General features: G+C 34.7%; 1 protein-coding gene across 2 annotated transcripts in view; it reads right to left on the reverse strand.

The window, feature by feature from the left end:
* Positions 1–17,873, reverse strand: part of DPH6 (diphthamine biosynthesis 6) — a 182,126-nt gene that overhangs the window by 37,627 nt on the left and 126,626 nt on the right. For both annotated transcript variants that reach the window (XM_087424765.1, XM_004421386.3), the window contains exon 6: positions 10,016–10,077. In XM_087424765.1, the coding sequence (XP_087280891.1) occupies positions 10,016–10,077 (62 nt within the window). The remainder of the gene's footprint in view (positions 1–10,015; positions 10,078–17,873) is intronic.

The raw sequence follows: 17,873 nt of genomic DNA on the forward strand, positions 1-17,873 counted from the left end.
TGGACATGGATGTTAGCTCAGGGCCAATCTTCCTCAGCAAAAAAGAGGAGGATCAGCATTGGATGTTAGCTCAGGGCTGATCTTCCTCACACACACACAAAAATTTTTGAACAGATATGGCTGACTTGGGTCATTTCACAGCTTATAAGAATGCCTTAGAGTCTGAGCATTTAAAAGTGAATTCCTAGTAAATTAAAAGGAAAGTACTTTTATGATTCTATTTCTTTCTGACACTTATTTATATAGATAAATATTCATATTCATAGTAACTCCATTTGAATGCTACTCTTTACTGAACTGAGAAGGTTAAGGGAACCAGGATTTCCCTGTTTAATTCTTTATCCCTTTATAAGATTGTAATAACCATAAATTGTGAGAATTTCTTATTAAATCAAGATTTTTCTTTTTTTTAAACCAGTCTCATTTATCTGTTAGTCATCTTAAAATTGAAAAAGAAAGTCAAATGAAATCACACTTCACCCTCACCTCCCACCATCTAGAGAAAACCATGAGGTTTATAAAACCCACCACAGTTTCATTTTATAAATGATATGCCTAACATCTAAAATAATTTCATGCTGCATATATTCATTCATAGCAATTATTCAAGAAGTATTTATTAAACATCTACTATAGGTTTGGCATTGTTTTAAGTGCTAGGGATAACAAGGGGAGCAAACATATAAATTCTGCATAAACAGCTTACTGTATAGACAGAAAGGTAGAAGGCATAGACAGACAGTTAAACAAGCAATTACCATAAAGGGTAGTGATTGCCTTGGTGGATGCATGAGATGCTGTGGGAGTGTAAAGCAGGGGATCTAACTAGATGGAATTCAAATGGCTTCTCAAAGTAAGTAAAACTTAAGCTGAGATATGAAGGATGAGTTAATCGGGAAAGGCTGGAGGGGGAGAGGAAGGGAGGGAAAGAGTGAGAGAAGACAAGAGAGAAGGAAAAACTGTTCCAGAAGGAACAGCAGGTGTTAAGTCCCAGAGCACATGATGGGTACTAGAAATAGAAAAAAGTTTGGCAGAGCTAGAACATAACTAGATGAGTAACAGTGGTGAGATGAGGCTGAAAAACTAGAAAGAGGACAGATTTTACAGAGTTTCACAAGCCATGCTAAGTCATTATCCTAAGGTCAGTGAGAACTCATGGATAGGTTTTAAGCAGAAAACTGACCTGACTGCCTCTGTCTTTTGGAAACATCATTCTGGCTGCACAATGGAGTATGGGCTAGAGGGGAATAAGTCAAGCAGCAAAAAGAACGGAGAAGTTGCTGGAGGAATCTAGGCAGGAAGTGAGATTTTCTGAACTGGGGAAGTAGCAGCAAGGATAGAGAGGAGAGGCCAGATATTTTGAGAGAGATAAGTGATTAATTGAATGGAGGAGTGAGGCAAATTAAAAAAAAAAATTAAGGAAAATTGCCAGCTTTCTGCATTGGGAAACTGGAGGGATGGTTGTTCTGTTTACTGGTATCACAGCATGAGTAGCAGCTTGCTGGGAGAGTATGACGACCTATCCTTTTCAAATTTTATGTCGCATTTGATACCACTGATGTCTCAAATCTTTGGGATCATTTTCTTCAGGCTTCCACATTACTGTATTTTCTAAGCAATCGTTATGCTTTTCCAACTCCTTTCCCTCAGGCTCCTCCTAAATTATAAATATCCCCCATGATTCTCTCCATAATATGTTCTTCTCTGTCAATTTACTCCCTCGGAGAGCTCATGCCCTCCACGGCTTCAACCATCACCTTTATGCTATTCTGAGGTGGCTAATACTCACACTATCACTACTAATTAAAGACTATTTGCTTCATGGCTTAAAGTTAAGAAAATGATACAATTATCTTATTTAATCCTCAAAATAACTTTTAAGAGTAAAAGATTATAGGCCCTGAAATCAGATAGAAATGCAGCATAAATTCCAATTCTGCTACTTAGCTGTGTGACTTTGGAAAAGTAACTCATTCTCTAAGTGATTCCTCATCTGAAGAATGTAAACAGTAGTAGTAGCAACCTCATAGGTTTGTTAGATGATTAAATAAAATAATGCATAAAACACACTTAGCACAGAGTATGGCACTTAGTAAGCACTTAATAAATACACGGCTTAACTATAAGAGTCTGTAAAGCACATATTGTGGTGAGGCACAGTGAAAGCAGCACTGCATCACTGGTTAAGAGCAGTAGCTTTGGAGACAGACAGTCGTTGGTTCAAATCCTGTCTCTGTCACTTTCTAGCTGTGTGATCTTAGGTCACGCAAGCTCTCTGAGCCTCAGACTGCTGATCTGTAAAGTGGAGATGACAACAGTACCTACCTCATAGAAGAGCTGTTTTCAGGAATAAAACCATATAAAAGAAAGCCTAATGTACCCTCTAGCACGTAATATATATATACTCAATAAAGTGGCTACTGATTTTATTTTTTCCCCTTTCCAGGGGTGAGAACTAGATTGATTTGCAAAGGTTATGCAGCTTAGAACTAAACAAAACCAGGGCTGGCCCTGTGGCTTAGCGGTTAAGTGCGCGTGCTCCGCTGCGGGCGGCCGGGGTTCGGATCCCGGGCGCGCACTGACGCACTGCTTCTCTGGCCATGCTGAGGCCGCGTCCCACATACAGCACCTAGAAGGATGTGCAGCTATGACATGCAACTATCTGCTGGGGCTTCGGGGAAAAATAAATAAATAAAATTATTTAAAAAAAAAAAAAGAAGTAAACAAAACCAGAATTTAAAGTCATGTCCTGACTCTTTCCTCAACGTGCTGATAAATAACAAACCTTAGTCTTTAGTCTGAACAAGTCAATTATGCTCCAATCTCATAGTTTAAAAACATATGTCTTTGGTTTATATGTTATAATTTAAAACAGTATATTTAAGACCAAGTTTATCATATTTTTTTCTCATCTCTGTTTTCCTTTGCAAAAATATACGCTTCCAATCTCCTCAATCATTATGTGTAGACTAATCTTTGATTCTTTCTTTTCCAACTTCTGGCAATTTGGTGCCAATTTCTTTTCATTCTTCTATCAAAATCTTTCTTTCAGTTTTGTTCCATCTCTCCATCCCTACTGTCAGCAGCTTCATACTCCAAGCCCTCACACCTGTTTCCTATAACAGCATCTTAGATTCTTTTTCATTTCTAATTTCTTCTACTCCCAATCCATGAATACTGCTGCCACACTAAATTTCCTGAGATACCTTTTCATAATATTAATCTCTGCTCATGAGCCTTCTATATCTCATTATTTCTTACCCCAAATCACCTGGCCCATCTCTCAAGGCCCTTTATGATTGGGTCCTACATTCCCATCCCACCTGCTTCTTATTAATCTACAAACGCCAGCTTTTAGTTGCATTTAAACCAAGTTCCTCATTGTCCCTGCATATCTTCTTGCCAAGGAATCTTCATTCATATTGATTCACTTTGCTGCCACCACCCATGTAAATTTCACCTACCCTTCAAATCAGTTTAAGTGCTAACCTTTCCATGATACCATCCTCAGCTACTCTAGATCATGTGGCCATCTTCCACCTTTTAGCTCCCAATTGCATTTATAGTAAATATCAGCTTGGCTTTATCTGATCCAAGTTAATACAGTCCGCCCCCCCCCCCCCGCAACTTGCAAGACTCTACATTCCATGAAAAATGCCAAATCTTTGACATATTTTGTACCCCTTATAGCAGTTAGCATAAAACTGGGCACATAAGAAGTCCTTACAAATACTTATTACATAATTCTATTAGTACCACATGACACCAGCAATTAAGAGTTCATCTACGATACCCACTCAGAGAAATGTAAGGGACAGGTTCAAGGTCATATATTGGAACAGCCACTAACCATGGAGGACCTTCACTCTTCTCTTTAAATGCAACAATCAATGGATTTTTACTGCCAGGTCAAATTCCTTAAAGCACACCTTAAACGATTTTACTCCCTTCCTCTAAAACCTTCAGTTATTCCTCATTGTTTAATTAAAACCGCACTTCAGCATTTAGAGTCTCTTGCTATATGGCTTCAACTTCCTTTTTCATCTCCCAGTACTCAAAACATACTCCAAACAATCCAGTCAGTCAAAAATCCTATCGATCTTCTAAGCCCAGTATGGCTGTCAATTTATCTCTGAACTTACTCAGAATTCTCTCAACAACATGTCATTTTTTTCCTTTGAAATTCTGTGGACATATTTTTTACTTTCTAGAGTACATTTTAATACACCTTGTAATTTATATTTATAGTAGTCATTGGACATCTCAACCATAAAGTTCCACCTATCCTTCCAACTCTGTTATGTTCAAAATTCAAAATCCCTTGTCAAAGATGTTCTGCCTCCTCTCAGCTTTCAAGGTCAGTTAAAGGTGTTCTTTTCCATGAAGTTGGCACTGCAGGGAACAAGGCTTAAAATTCTGTCTCTCTCACCCACAACGTCAAATCCACTTTGGTGAAATTCTCTTTCTCTTTTGCTTTTTGTTTAAGTGAAAGGTAGCTGAGATTGCAAATTGTGCTTTTGTCAAATTCATAAGGAAGACAAGTTAACTCATATAGAACAGAGCTTGAAACAGAGCTTTAAGCTTGAAATCTGCATTACACCTATCCTTGTTTAGCTCTTATAAGACCCAGCAGAGTGGTATATTCCTTAAATAGTCAATACATATCTGCTTACCTTTGACTCAAGGCTAGAAGTCAGATTTCCCAATTCCATGTGAACAGTCTTGGAGAAAGCAACCAAATCTATATGCTCACAATTTTTTATATAATATGGTTTCACTCCTCCATCTAGCAGACAATTTTTACTAGATGATCTTAAGAAATCTCTTGATTAAAGAGTAACTGCTGCTGGTAAGGATGGTGGATTGAATCCACACACCCACTCTCACTCTCTTCTAAAACCTTAATGGAAGGTATTTCAGAAAAAGGCATAAACTCACAAAGATAGAGAACAGAAGGGAGGAAATGACAGAATTAACCAATTTAGCAGAACCAAGAACACTGAATCCTAGGCCAATAGTAGCATGTGCTAAGGACCAACCCAATTTACATAGTAGAATAACTCCCTTCCTCTAAAACAAGAGGGTAAGGAATTGGCGGCACCAGCTACCTCTGGAAGTGAAGGAGAACTGAAAAGTGCACGAACATAAGAAGGACTGATTGGCAGTCTGTTTAACAAGCAGTCAGATCCCTAGATCCCTTGCCTCTAGGCTGGCAACTGCTTCTGCTCCACCCTGGCTGAACACTGGAGGTTTATTCTGGAGAGTGAAACAGAGGGACTGACCTGGGAGAAATGAGACATGGCTGAGGGCAGAGGTACTATCATAAAAATAGAGAGATTCAGTTAATATATGCACACAAGATTCTGAGACCTCTAGCCATTTTCCCTGCTCAACTCCCAGAAAAAAAAAATAGCAGCATGCCTTCACTTCAAGACAGGAGACTGGAATCTAAACAGTGTATTTTGTAAAGCAGAAAAGTTTCAGAATTATTCTTCAGTAATGGCGAATTTTACTCACCATAGTAGACATTGCTAATATTTATTAAGCACTTAGAATGTGCCAGATACCGAGCTAAGCACCTTATATATGATTCCATTGTTATTACTCTCATTTTATACTTGGGAAATTAGCTAGATCCACGTTCCAGGTAAGCAGTAGAGTCAGGATTCACACCTGGGCTCCTGGGTACGGAGGTAACTTGCTGGTTGCTGTCCTATACTGCCTCTTACCCCATGAGATCTGAATGAACAGTGAAAAGGACTCTTGCCAAAAGGTATCGTATTCTCTCCACCACCCCTGCTACCAACCTCTCTGAAATTCTCACAATTAAATATTAATTTCTGCAAGGGAAACATTATAATATGCAAAAATTCCTTTAATTAAAAAATATTAACTCTTGGATACAGTAATATATTAAAGGACTAATATATTAGCTAAATTGACTTATAGTTAACAAGTCATGTCCACCCACATTACACAAGCAGTGCATAAAAGGTGGCCCAGGGGCTTTGAGGCAGGTGAACAAAATAGGTTCCTCTACCTAACCTGGTTCTCTCTCACCCCTACAAGTTCAAAGGTTGTCTGTTTTCTCCCCTTCTTTTGGATTCCTTGACTATTCATGAGAGTGGTACCAACAAGTTGAAAAACAAATATGTGGTTGATCTTTCATCTCACTTAATGAGGTTAATCACATTATGCATAAAGATTAGGAGATACAGGCATTCCTTAAAATCTGATTTGTTTTAGGTAACGATGCAGAAGATAGGGTTCAAAGAAAAAACAACCATAATCTCTAAATGCAGAAGGAAGATAGAGTTTGACAGATGATTCATTTGCTTTTATATTAGAATCATTGTTTTCTGGGTACATCAGGCAATGAATTGAGTCTCCTTTATGAGCATATGCAAAAATGAAAGGCATAAAGAAGAGGGCAAAAACCTGGTTAGCATGAATTAAAATCTGGGTTGCATCAGACAACTGTTGTGAATGAGGTGAGAAACAAATTGCTAACTGTGTAAAAATTTATTAAGCACTCATTTTATGGAGAGCTCATGTACACACAGATTAGACTACGCAGAAGCCAGAGAAAAAGACACTCATTGCTTTGCATAATTTTCTATAACTATCAGGAAAAAGAATTCCTGTTTAAAATGCACATATTGTATCCAATAATATTCATTCTTCCTTTTTAGAGCAATTTTTACCATCTTGAGAAGCTACTTGTCAAAATCAGCAAAATAACCACAGCTAGGTCCTATAGTAAAATCTCTTGAAACATTACTTCTGTTCTTTCCTCTCTCTCCTCCACTCCTGCAACTCCAATTACATAATAATAAACTTCTCACCCTTAAATCTCTTATATTCTTTTCTCTATTTTCCATCCTGTTGTCTCCGTGCTTCAGTTCAGATATTTTATATTGCCCTATCTTCCAGTTCTTTAATTGTCTTTACAACTGTATCAAATTGACTGGCAAACCCATGTATTGTATTCTTAATTTCAGGTATTATATTCTTAAGCTCTAGAATTCTATTGGATTCTTTTATATAGATTCCAAATCTCCCCTAAAATAGTTCATCTTCTCACCCAATGCTGTAGTCCTTTTAAAGTCTAAATCTGATAATTTGATTATATGGGTATCCTCTGGGGCTATTTCTATTGTGTGTTTTTCTCTCAGTTTCAGCTATCTCATCAGGTCTCCTGACAGGTTTGGTAATGTTTGATTGCCTGCTGAAAATTGTATATGGAATATTTTAGAGATAATCGGAGGCTCTGAATCATGTTATCTCTCTCCAGAGAGAAATAGGTAACAAGAGTAGGATCCAATCACTTTAATCAAGTTGGATATAAGTATTTGCATGGGCTGGACTATTTTACTCCTAATGTATAGCCCATTCAGGAACCTAACTGAAAACATGGAGGGTTCACCAGGTCCACTCCACTTCCGTTTGTCCTGAATTCCAGTTTTTGTCTCCTAAGCCCTGTGAAGCTGCTGAAAGCCCCAGTCAGCGTCTCTGCTGGAGTTTTCTCCTCAGCTTCTTGGCATCTCTGTATCATGTTTGAATTAGAAAATGCCTTGAGGGAAAAAGAGGCAACGCTCAGGGCTTCCAATCTCACTGGAATTCTGGCCCCTTAAATTATCTCAGTTTTTGCAATTCTCTACTGCCTTCCAACATTATTTTTGTTTTAATTTCATACAACTTTTCTAGTTGTTTGTATTGGGAGAGTTGATGCAAGTTATTCCACCATAGCTGGAAATGGATGTCTTCAATATCTATTAAAACTGAAAATATACAGCCTCTGACTCAGCATATCCATTCTAGGATTTTATACTACAGATAAACTTATACATGCCCCAAATAAATGTACAATAATATTCATTCTAGCATTATTTGTAATAGCAAAAGACTATTTAAAATTAAGGAAATCAGTAAAGAATAAAGTCCATTGACAAAGAAGAAGTCAATACATTATCATGTAATAGAACACAATGATGTTGTAGAAACAAATGATCTGGATTTTTACGTGTTAAAAAGGAAGATGGAGAATGATGTGCATAGTGTGCTCCAATTTAGCTAAAAATGGATAAATGCATGTATATTTAGATACACAAAAATGTTTTTGAAGAGATACATTAGAACAGAAAGGAGTGGTTGCTCTGGGAAAGGACAGAAAAACTGGGGGCTTGGAGTCACTCAATATTTTTCATTACTTTATAGTGTTCAAATTTATTTTTTACATATTACTTGCCTTACTTTTATAATAAACATTATTTAAGAGAAAAATAAAATATAGCATCAGAAGAGCTACATACTAGGAGGCAAAGAAGAAAATGGCAGCTCAAAGGAGGCTCATTTAAGAAAGAAAACCTCACAGTACTAAACTCTAAGTTAAGACTTTAAGGGCAGATTGGATTTAGTCGAGTGAAGCATGCAGAGAAGGGGAGTACGATATGGAGGAATGAAGGATACTCACTCTCTGAGAAGAGCAGAGAAGGAATGAAATAGCCATTGTGGAGAATGGGTAGAGAATTTTTCTAGAGATATATAAGATTGCCAGGCTATGTTGAGAAACTTGCTGAAGTTGAATAAAATGATTTCTGCATTTTTGTGTTTAAACATCCCACGATAATATCCGGGTTAATTCATAATCAACGTCATGGCAATCCCAAAACCTTATTTGCCTTTTCTACAAAGAATCTCTACATGCTTGAAACTGAACTCATAACTTCAAATTTCAGAAGCAGCTCACAAAAACCTCTTTTGCCAAAGCCCCAGTCTCTCATTTCTGAAGTTCTCTTTCTTTCACTCCATGAAATTTAATTTCGTTACCTACATTGTTTTTGCAGAAGCAAAATTTAGTCTGACAGCAGTGAACAGATGCGAACACAGATATAATGTTGGCCACAGAACAAATTGCTGTTGAGAAGAGTCCTATCAGAGGGGCATGGAAAGCAACTGTATCCATTAGATAGACTAAAATAAATGACACCAAATTATCTAGAAATCAAATATAATTTGTCACAATTATATAATCATTTCATTTTTATTTTAATCTTTCCTATTTGCCTGGCACATATTAGGTGCTTAATAATGCTTAATGAAAGAAGAAATCAACATTTAAGGGAATTCTAAGCATTTGGTACATATTGATAAAACATAAAATAATCAAATACAAATAACTCTGAAAGAAAATGTGAAACCCATAAAGTTAGTGAAGAATGTAACTGCTAACAGTTCATATCACAGCAACAGTATTAACCACGTCCAGAGACAACGCTGATGAATTAAGATCATGGGAGGGGAAAATGTTAACTTATTAGAGGAGCTCAGTTCTTTCATAGAAGTAGGGTGATTTTTTTTTCCTTCATGATTGTGGAATAAAAAAACTCTAATAATTACACTATTTTAGTTAATTTAGCATTGCCATACTTATCATAACATTTGCCCCCAAACTCTAATAAAATACAATAGTTAATACAAAAGAGTGAAAATAACTAAATCTTTGGTGTTTAGAACAAATTTAGGATTTGACAATGATAAGGGTTAAACAGCGGTAATTTGAAACCTTGGGGTAATTCTTTACTACTCTGCAAGTTAATTTCCTAATTGGTAAAAAAGAAGAGGTTAGACGATAATCTCTAAAGGAGGTTTCCACTCACATTTCTGACAGAAAAGCATCTGATCACGGACACTATCAGATACTTTAGGAGCATGGGACTTTTTATATAGCATACAATGTCCATTTTAATAAAAGTAAACTTTCTGACAGACCAATTTCCTTTTAGGTATAGCTTACTTATTCTTTTATTCAGGTCAACAAACTGGTAATAGATTTCATAATTAATTTTTAACATATTTTCATAACCATTAGAAGTTTAGTTTTTTCATAAAACTATATCATGAATGTATCTAAGTTTTTTTTAAAAATAAAATTAATTTTATAGTCATCCTATCATGGGACTATGTTTTTCCTCCTTTAGATGCCCATATTTTGAGAAATAGTATCAATTTTTACCTCTAAAAGATAAGGCTCCATTTGATCCAGGGTTTTTCCAAGATGCTTATCTGGATCTAAACCTGCCAAGAAAAGTTAAATTTTTTTAGATAACTATCAGATTGGAAGTTTAAAGACACATTCTCCCTCCCTTGGCCCCTCCTTGCCTAGGAAACCAGTATATATATATATATTTTTTTTTTTTTAAAGATTTTATTTATTTATTTTTCCCCCCAAAGCCCCAGTAGATAGTTGTGTGTCACAGCTGCACATCCTTCTAGTTGCTGTATGTGGGACGTGGCCTCAGCATGGCCAGAGAAGCAGCGCGTCGGTGCAAGCCTGGGATCCGAACCCGGGTCGCCAGCAGCGGAGTGCGCTCACTTAACCACCAAGCCACGGGGCCGGCCCCCAGTATATATATTTTAAATTGCTTTGATCCTAAAGTAAAATATAGTTTGCTAGTATTTACTTGCCTATTCCTCTTGAGTAACTGATTTTCTTGCTTCTGAAAAATGTTTCATTCCAATTCATTTCAACTGCACTGCATCAACTACCAGACACATTGTTTCAATTCCTTTTTCCTTTTTGAGGAATTTGTAGTTAGAATGGAAAAAACATATCATTTCACAGAGATGAAATTTAAATCCTTGATATTTTAATTATTACGGTTTTCTTTTTTACTCACGGACAACAGTGAGAATTTCTGGATTTATCTCTATTTTGTCTAAACTTCAAACTTTTTACTTAGAGAATAAGAGTAGAAAATAGAAGAGTGGTAGACTGTTACGCCTATATAATTAATTCCTTTGTAGTATACAGACACAAATAACTGTATTATCAAATTAAATGACATTTCATTTCAATGACTACTGTCTGACAACATGTTTTCCAAGTAAAGACAGAAATACTCTGAAAAATGATTATTGTACCAACAGCATATGCATAATCTCTGATAAAGATGTTCAACTGATCTGAGAGTTTATGTGGGTGATGGGGTATAGGTGGACAAGTGTGCACAACATAACTCTTCCCATATTCCAAAATTAATCTGCCAGGAAACAAAAATCACATGCCACAAGTCGGCTATGAAAAGAATGAATTCATTTTAGATATTTATATCCATAATACATGTATTGGCTCAGATTTATTTAAATAAGTTATTTTTGTTTATTATTGGTTTAAACCATTTAACTTAATTATACAAAGTGAATAATACTTTTCTGCTTTTAGTTGGATGCCTTTTTTGGTAACATGATATTTCTTATAATCACATATCAGAGTAATAAAAGGGAAGTCAGGTAAAGATTAAGGATTCTTCTGCCAGTGAGTATTAAATTACATCAAACCTAAAGCAAACTACTTAGACTAGTAGCACTAGGCAGATTATGTGAGTCAATTCCCTTCACAGCAATCTTACTCTCATGGTGTATTCACTAAAATTAAAATTTCAATTGGCTGGGTGAACACATAGATGAACTAATCATTGACTTTGTCCAGTTCCTCTATTCCTGCCAACCACTTTGCAATTCAATGTTTAAAATGAATAAGTGAATGAAATATTTTGAGACAAACACCCATGTAATCACCACCCAGATTTAACAAGCATTAACACCTTGCCATATTTCTTCCACAACCTTTTCTTTAAGAAATAAACACCACAAACAACACAATAGAATTTCACAGCATATCTACCCCCAATAATTTATTTTCCCTATCCTTTTTACATGGATAACCACTCTTCTGAAGTTGGCATGTTACTTTCCAACTAAGCTTTTACAATTTTATTGTAAATGTGTGTATCCAAAACAATATTTGGCATTAAATTTTCACATGAATAATTTTTTACTAGGTTTTTTCAATTCATAGTGTTAATGAGATCTACTTATATAGATTACTGTGGCTCTGGTCCATCCATTTTAACTGTCGTATTATATTCTATTATATGCATATATTGGAATTTACTTACCCACTCTCCAGTAGATGGACAGTTGGGCACTGCTTGTTTCTAATTTCTATTTTGCCACTAGTACTTTCTATGCTGCAGTAAATATGCTTTTATGTGAAATTACTATGCTAGAGAAGTAATTTATATATATATATATATATATATATATATATATATATATATAAAATCTTCAAGTCTATTAGGTATTTCCAATTGCTCTCCAAAGCAGTATTACCAATTTGTACTTTTACCATCAGGGAAATAGAATTCCCATTTCACGTAATGTGAAAATAATTTAGTGTTGTCAGATTTTTTTCATCTTTGCCAATCCGAGATATTTATATATATAATTGTTTTGGATACTTGTTTTAATTTTCATTTTCTGATTACTATTAAAAGTAAGCACTTTTTCATATTTCATCGCCCATTCATTCAGGTTTTCACTTCTGTGAATTGCATATTAAAATAATTTGCCCATTTTTAATGCTGAGTTTTATCTTTTATCTGATGATACATAGATCTTGATATATTCTGAATGTTAATCCTTCATCATTATGAGCATTGTAAATATCTTCCTAATCAGTGGGTTGTCATTACACTTTTTTTTATTGGAGGAGGGTCCTTTGATAAACATAAGCTTTACTGTATAGTAGTCAAAAGAATTATTATTAAATTTTTTTCTTTGTATTGCAATAAACAATATTATTGCATATTATTGCAAGAAAATAAAAAATTTCTTGTCCCAAGGTCATAATGTTAATCTCTTTAACATTTTCTTTTCAAAGTTTTAAAATTTTGTTATTCACATTTGGATCTTTAATTCATGTAGAATTTACTTTCAGCTATCATATATGGAGTGTTATAATTGTATCTCTCACTTACAGATAATAAGTACTATTTATGGAATCCCTTCCCTACTGATGTATATGCCACCTCGGCTTAAACACAAAGTTTCTATACATATGTAAGTCTGTGTCATGTCGTCTGCAACTTACTTCAAAATATTTCAGCATAACCAGTGCGATATACAAGTGTCTGTTTTAATCTACTCTTAGAGATGGTTAGTTGGCAACCAAAGGACTCTAATCAGAATCCATAACTCCAGAGGCTATAACTTCTAGTGCTATAATTATCTTTATCTTAGATCATCAAGAGAAGATTTTGATAATTAACACAATGGCTGTTAGAAATTATTTTTCCTTATGAAATTTATTTAAAAAACAAATTATAGAGTACTTACCTGTGTGCAAGGCACCGTTTTAAGTGCTCTACAAATATTAACTAAGCGGATTCTCATAACAATCCAATGAGTAGGACTATAATTGTCTTCATTTAACATAGGAGAAAATTGAGGCACTGAGAAGTTCACAGTGAGTGTCCAAGGGTCACCCACTCCCAAGAGATAAAATCAGGATTCACACTCAGGCAGTCTGGCTGTGGAGTCCATGCTTTCAACTGCCAGATTATGCTGCTTCTCTATGTTGGGTTAAAGATGTTTCCATCTGTACCTCATTCGCTAAGATTTCTTTGTTGTTTTCATGATCAGACTTGTTAATTTTGCTGTTTTAGAGCATGAAAAAACACCACATTTCATAACTACTTTGTCCATACCTACTGAGATGTGTTCCCCAACATCTTCACCAATACTAGATATTATTGATTGTAAAACTTTTGCCATTCAGATAGAAAAAATGATATTTATCTCATTGGTATTTTTATTTGCGTATCTTTACTTTTCTATGATTGAGGTGGAACACGTTTTTCAGAAATTTATGGCCAGATTTGTAACTTTTTTTTTTTTTTACTATGAATTGATCGTTCATTTTTTTGGCCATTTTTCTAATATACTACTCATCTTTTTTTAAAATAATACTGAAACGCTTCTTCAAAACCAAGGCCATTAGTCCTTTACTTATCAAATGTGCTTTTTTAGGGTTTGCCATTTGTTTTATGAATTTACATAGGGCAGAATACTTTATTGGTGATTGGTCTTTTCTCTTGATAGATCTTGTTAGATATTTGGCAATTTGGGGAGTCTCATCAAAGTGCCAGCTTTTTGTTGTTGTTTTCAGTGTTTTCTCCATTTTTCAATTTCATAAATTTTACTCTTACACTTAATCATTTCCTTCCTTCTGCTTTCTTTGTGTTAATTCAATAGCTTATGTATTTCTAGCTTCTTGATTTGAACATTTGATTCACTTATATTTACACATTTCTTATTTTTTAAATAGAAGGACTTAAGTACCAATTTATCTGCATCCCAGAATATTTGAAAAGTAGCACTTTTATTGTCATTCAGTTTTCAATATTTTGTCATTTTTATTGAGTTATTTAGGATTACTCTTATAAGTGTCAAAACATGTTTATTTATTTTTATTATTTTTTGTTGTTTTCTAATTTGATTGCATTGTGGTCAGAAGTGTAGTCTTTATGTGATAATTCTTCAAAATTTGGTAAATTTCCTTTGTGACTTAGAACATGGTCAAATTTTATGAATGTTTCATCTGTACTTGGAAAGCATGTTCTCTATCTATTGAAAACAAGATTCTGTACCCAAACACACAAAATCATGATCATAATTGTTAATTCTGCTGGTCAAATCTTCTATGGCCTTGTCAATATTTGGTTTCCGTAAACCATCAGTTTCTAATAAAGGAGTGGTAAAATTTCCCATTATGATTTGGTTTTAATAATTTCTTATAATTCTATCAGTTTTGCTTTATGTATTTGAAAGCTATGTTGTTATTTGTACACAAATTCATAATTTTTAAAACTTCTTGATGGGATTATTTCTTTTATCAAGAAGTAGTGACTGTTTCATCTCCATATATGATTTTTATCTTATATTCTATTTATCAACATTATAACACCAGCTTTCTTTTGTTAGTATTTTTCTGGTATATATTTTTCTATCATTTACTGCAAATTTTTTGTGTGCTTTTGTTTTAGATGCCTCATGAACTATATACAACTGGATTTAAAAAATTTTGTCCTACCTTATAAATACAACTCTAAAAAATTGAGTTTAACATAGATAGAGAGAATAGATTGGTGGTTACCAGAGGAGAAGGGGGGTGGGAGGAGGGCAAAAGGAGTAAAGGGGCACATTTGTACAGTGACGGATGGCAACTAGACTTTTGGCGGTGAACACGATGCAGGCTATACAGAAATCAAAATATGATGTACACCTGAAATTTATATAATGTTATAAATCAGTGTTACCTCAATAAAATTTTAAAAAATAATAACTAAAATAAAATAAAAAGTTGAGTTTAACCATTTTACATGTTTTACATTTTACATCATAAGTCTGGACCTGTTTCTATCATCTTTTTGTGGATCTTCTGTTACATTAAGCTTTGTATATTTTTTTCCTTTGCTATTTTCTGCCTTATAGTGGACTGAAAAAGATTTTGGTCTATTTGTCTTCTCTGCTGATTAGGAAATTGTAGACTGATTTCTACTCTTCCAATAATCACTTGTGATTTTTAACACATTCAAAACCACAGCATTTAAGTCTAAATGTATTAAACATCTAAGAATGTATGAATCTTAGAATAGAAATCTAAGAATTCATGTTTAGCAACTTTTTGACCAAGAGAGATTAGCATGTTTCAACTAGACACTAAATAAGCCCCATCATTTGTTACTATTGCGTTCAATTTTAGTTCCATCATTTTTTTTTTTTTTTTTTGTGAGGAAGACTGGCCCTGAGCTAAGGTCTGCACCAACCTTCCTCTATTTTGTATATGGAGTGCCACTACAGCATGGCTTGAGGAGCGGTGTGTAGGTCCGTGCCTGGGATCCAAACCTGCGAACCCTGGGCTGCCAAAGTAGAGCGCACGAACTTAATCACTACGCCACCCAGCCAGCCCCTTAGTTCCATCATTTTGGGGAAAAAAAAAAATTAAGCTTACCAACATATTTTACAATGTCTATGCTCACCATTGTTTCCCATTCATTTCTCCTGGAATACAATCTACTTCTAACTGAAGTCCATTCTTTTTTTTTTTGCTGAAGATCTGTGAGTGGCAAACTCTCCTAGTTTTTCCATGTCTGATAATGTCCTATTTCACTCTCATCATTAGATAATAGTTTAGTTGTAATATATTACTTCTTCAGGCATTAGTTGTCCCTAATGAGATTTATGCTGTCAGTCTAATAGTGGTTCCCACATGGGGGATCTTTATTTTCTCTGTGCTACATGTACAATTTTCACTTTACCTTTGACATTTTGTATTTTTAATACAATGTGTCTAAGTGTGTTTATTTTTATTTATACTGCACAGTATCTGTCATGCACTTTCAATTCCAAAACTCATATCTTTCTTCAAGTCTAGAAAATTTTCAGCCATTTTATCTGTAAACACTGTTTTTCTGCCTTTTCTTCTATTTTTTTTCTGAAACATCTATTACACAAATATTGCAATTTCCCAATGTAGCCTCCATATTTTAAAATTGCTTTCAATTTTTTTTTTCTCTGTCTCTCTTTGTTGCCTTCTGGGTGAATTATTTTTTTTCCTGCTTCACTCATTCTTTCTTCACTTGGCTCATCTAGAGTTTATTCTACCCACTAAGTTTTTTGTTTTTTAAATTACTGTATGTTTCATTTCAAAAATTTCTAATTTGTTACTTTTCACATCATACTGCTGCTGTTTCATTTTGAGTGATTTATTTTTCTAATTGATTGCTTTTTCTCTAATGGATGTTCTATTTTTCTTTATCTCTTTGAGATTCTCCCTCATAGGGGGCCCTCTCAGTCTGTTTCCCCCACAAGATTATGATCTCCCAACTGCTTTTGCCAGCTTCCTGACTCTTTGTATTACAGCCCACAGCTTCAGTCTTGTACTATTGTGCATGTCTATTCATTTCTAGTTCGCAGAGATGTGTATAACGTTTTCCAGCACAGCTATGTCTTTCATACTTTTCCTTCATATATTCATCTATTACTGCCATGGGTTTTGGGTGGAAAATTTGGAAAAATCAAAGCATGAATATACAAGGCCAGCATACAGTCACTTTTTAGCCTCCCTTCCAATTCCTTGATTCTCATATATATGTATTGGTCACACAACACACGCATAGCACACTCAGCACTCGGGCACTAGGCTACACATCGTTAAAATCATTTTAAAAGTCTCTCATGACTGAATCTTAGAATTTATGTTTTGCATTCTCTATAAGGGTCTGGGAGTAAATAAATGCCTGTCTAAAAGGCACGAAAGGGAATTTAAAATGTTTTTATACAGGTAGGCACTAGAAGATCAAACTGATAATCTTCCCATTTTTCTCGCAGTCTTTTAATTTATTGTAGAATCATCAGGCCCCAGTTCTGAACTGTTAATGTATAGAAATAGCTGTTATATCTCATTTCAGAGATGGCTGCATTCCATGATGGATAAAGTAATTTGGCTTGCCTTTGGATAAGAGAGTCAGTAAAATACATAAACATAAGCCACACTGGGCACAGTTTTTCCACATGAATCTGTAATCATCACACAGGTACACTTTGGTAAAAATTAGTTGATTATTTCAAGATTTTTCTGTATTCATAGAAATGTTTTCAATTTATTTATTCCTGGGCTAAGCACTGAAAATTCTATGAAGCTAAAACAGTTGAAATAAATCAAAATTTAAAACTTCAAGGAAGATTTTCAAATATTTTCCTGAAACATATTATAGGTCACTTCACTACAGTAGGAGGTTACTGTAAAACTATAAAATAGCTAAAAAAAAAAAAACAGCGCTACATTGCTTTTCTCTCAGAGTTAATAATGAAATTAGCTGCATGGGTGAGTCTTTATAGTTTGGTAATGGAGGCTGCACCATGTTTAGTGAGGGTAGTAGATTCATGGTCTGATGTTTTAGACATTTCACACAGGGCAGACCAATTAGTAACAACCTTTCACATATACAAAATAACATATGATTTCA

This window comes from Ceratotherium simum, chromosome 3, assembly GCF_057802395.1.
Source record: "Ceratotherium simum simum isolate JZ-2026a chromosome 3, ASM5780239v1, whole genome shotgun sequence".
Taxonomy (NCBI): Eukaryota; Metazoa; Chordata; class Mammalia; order Perissodactyla; family Rhinocerotidae; genus Ceratotherium; species Ceratotherium simum.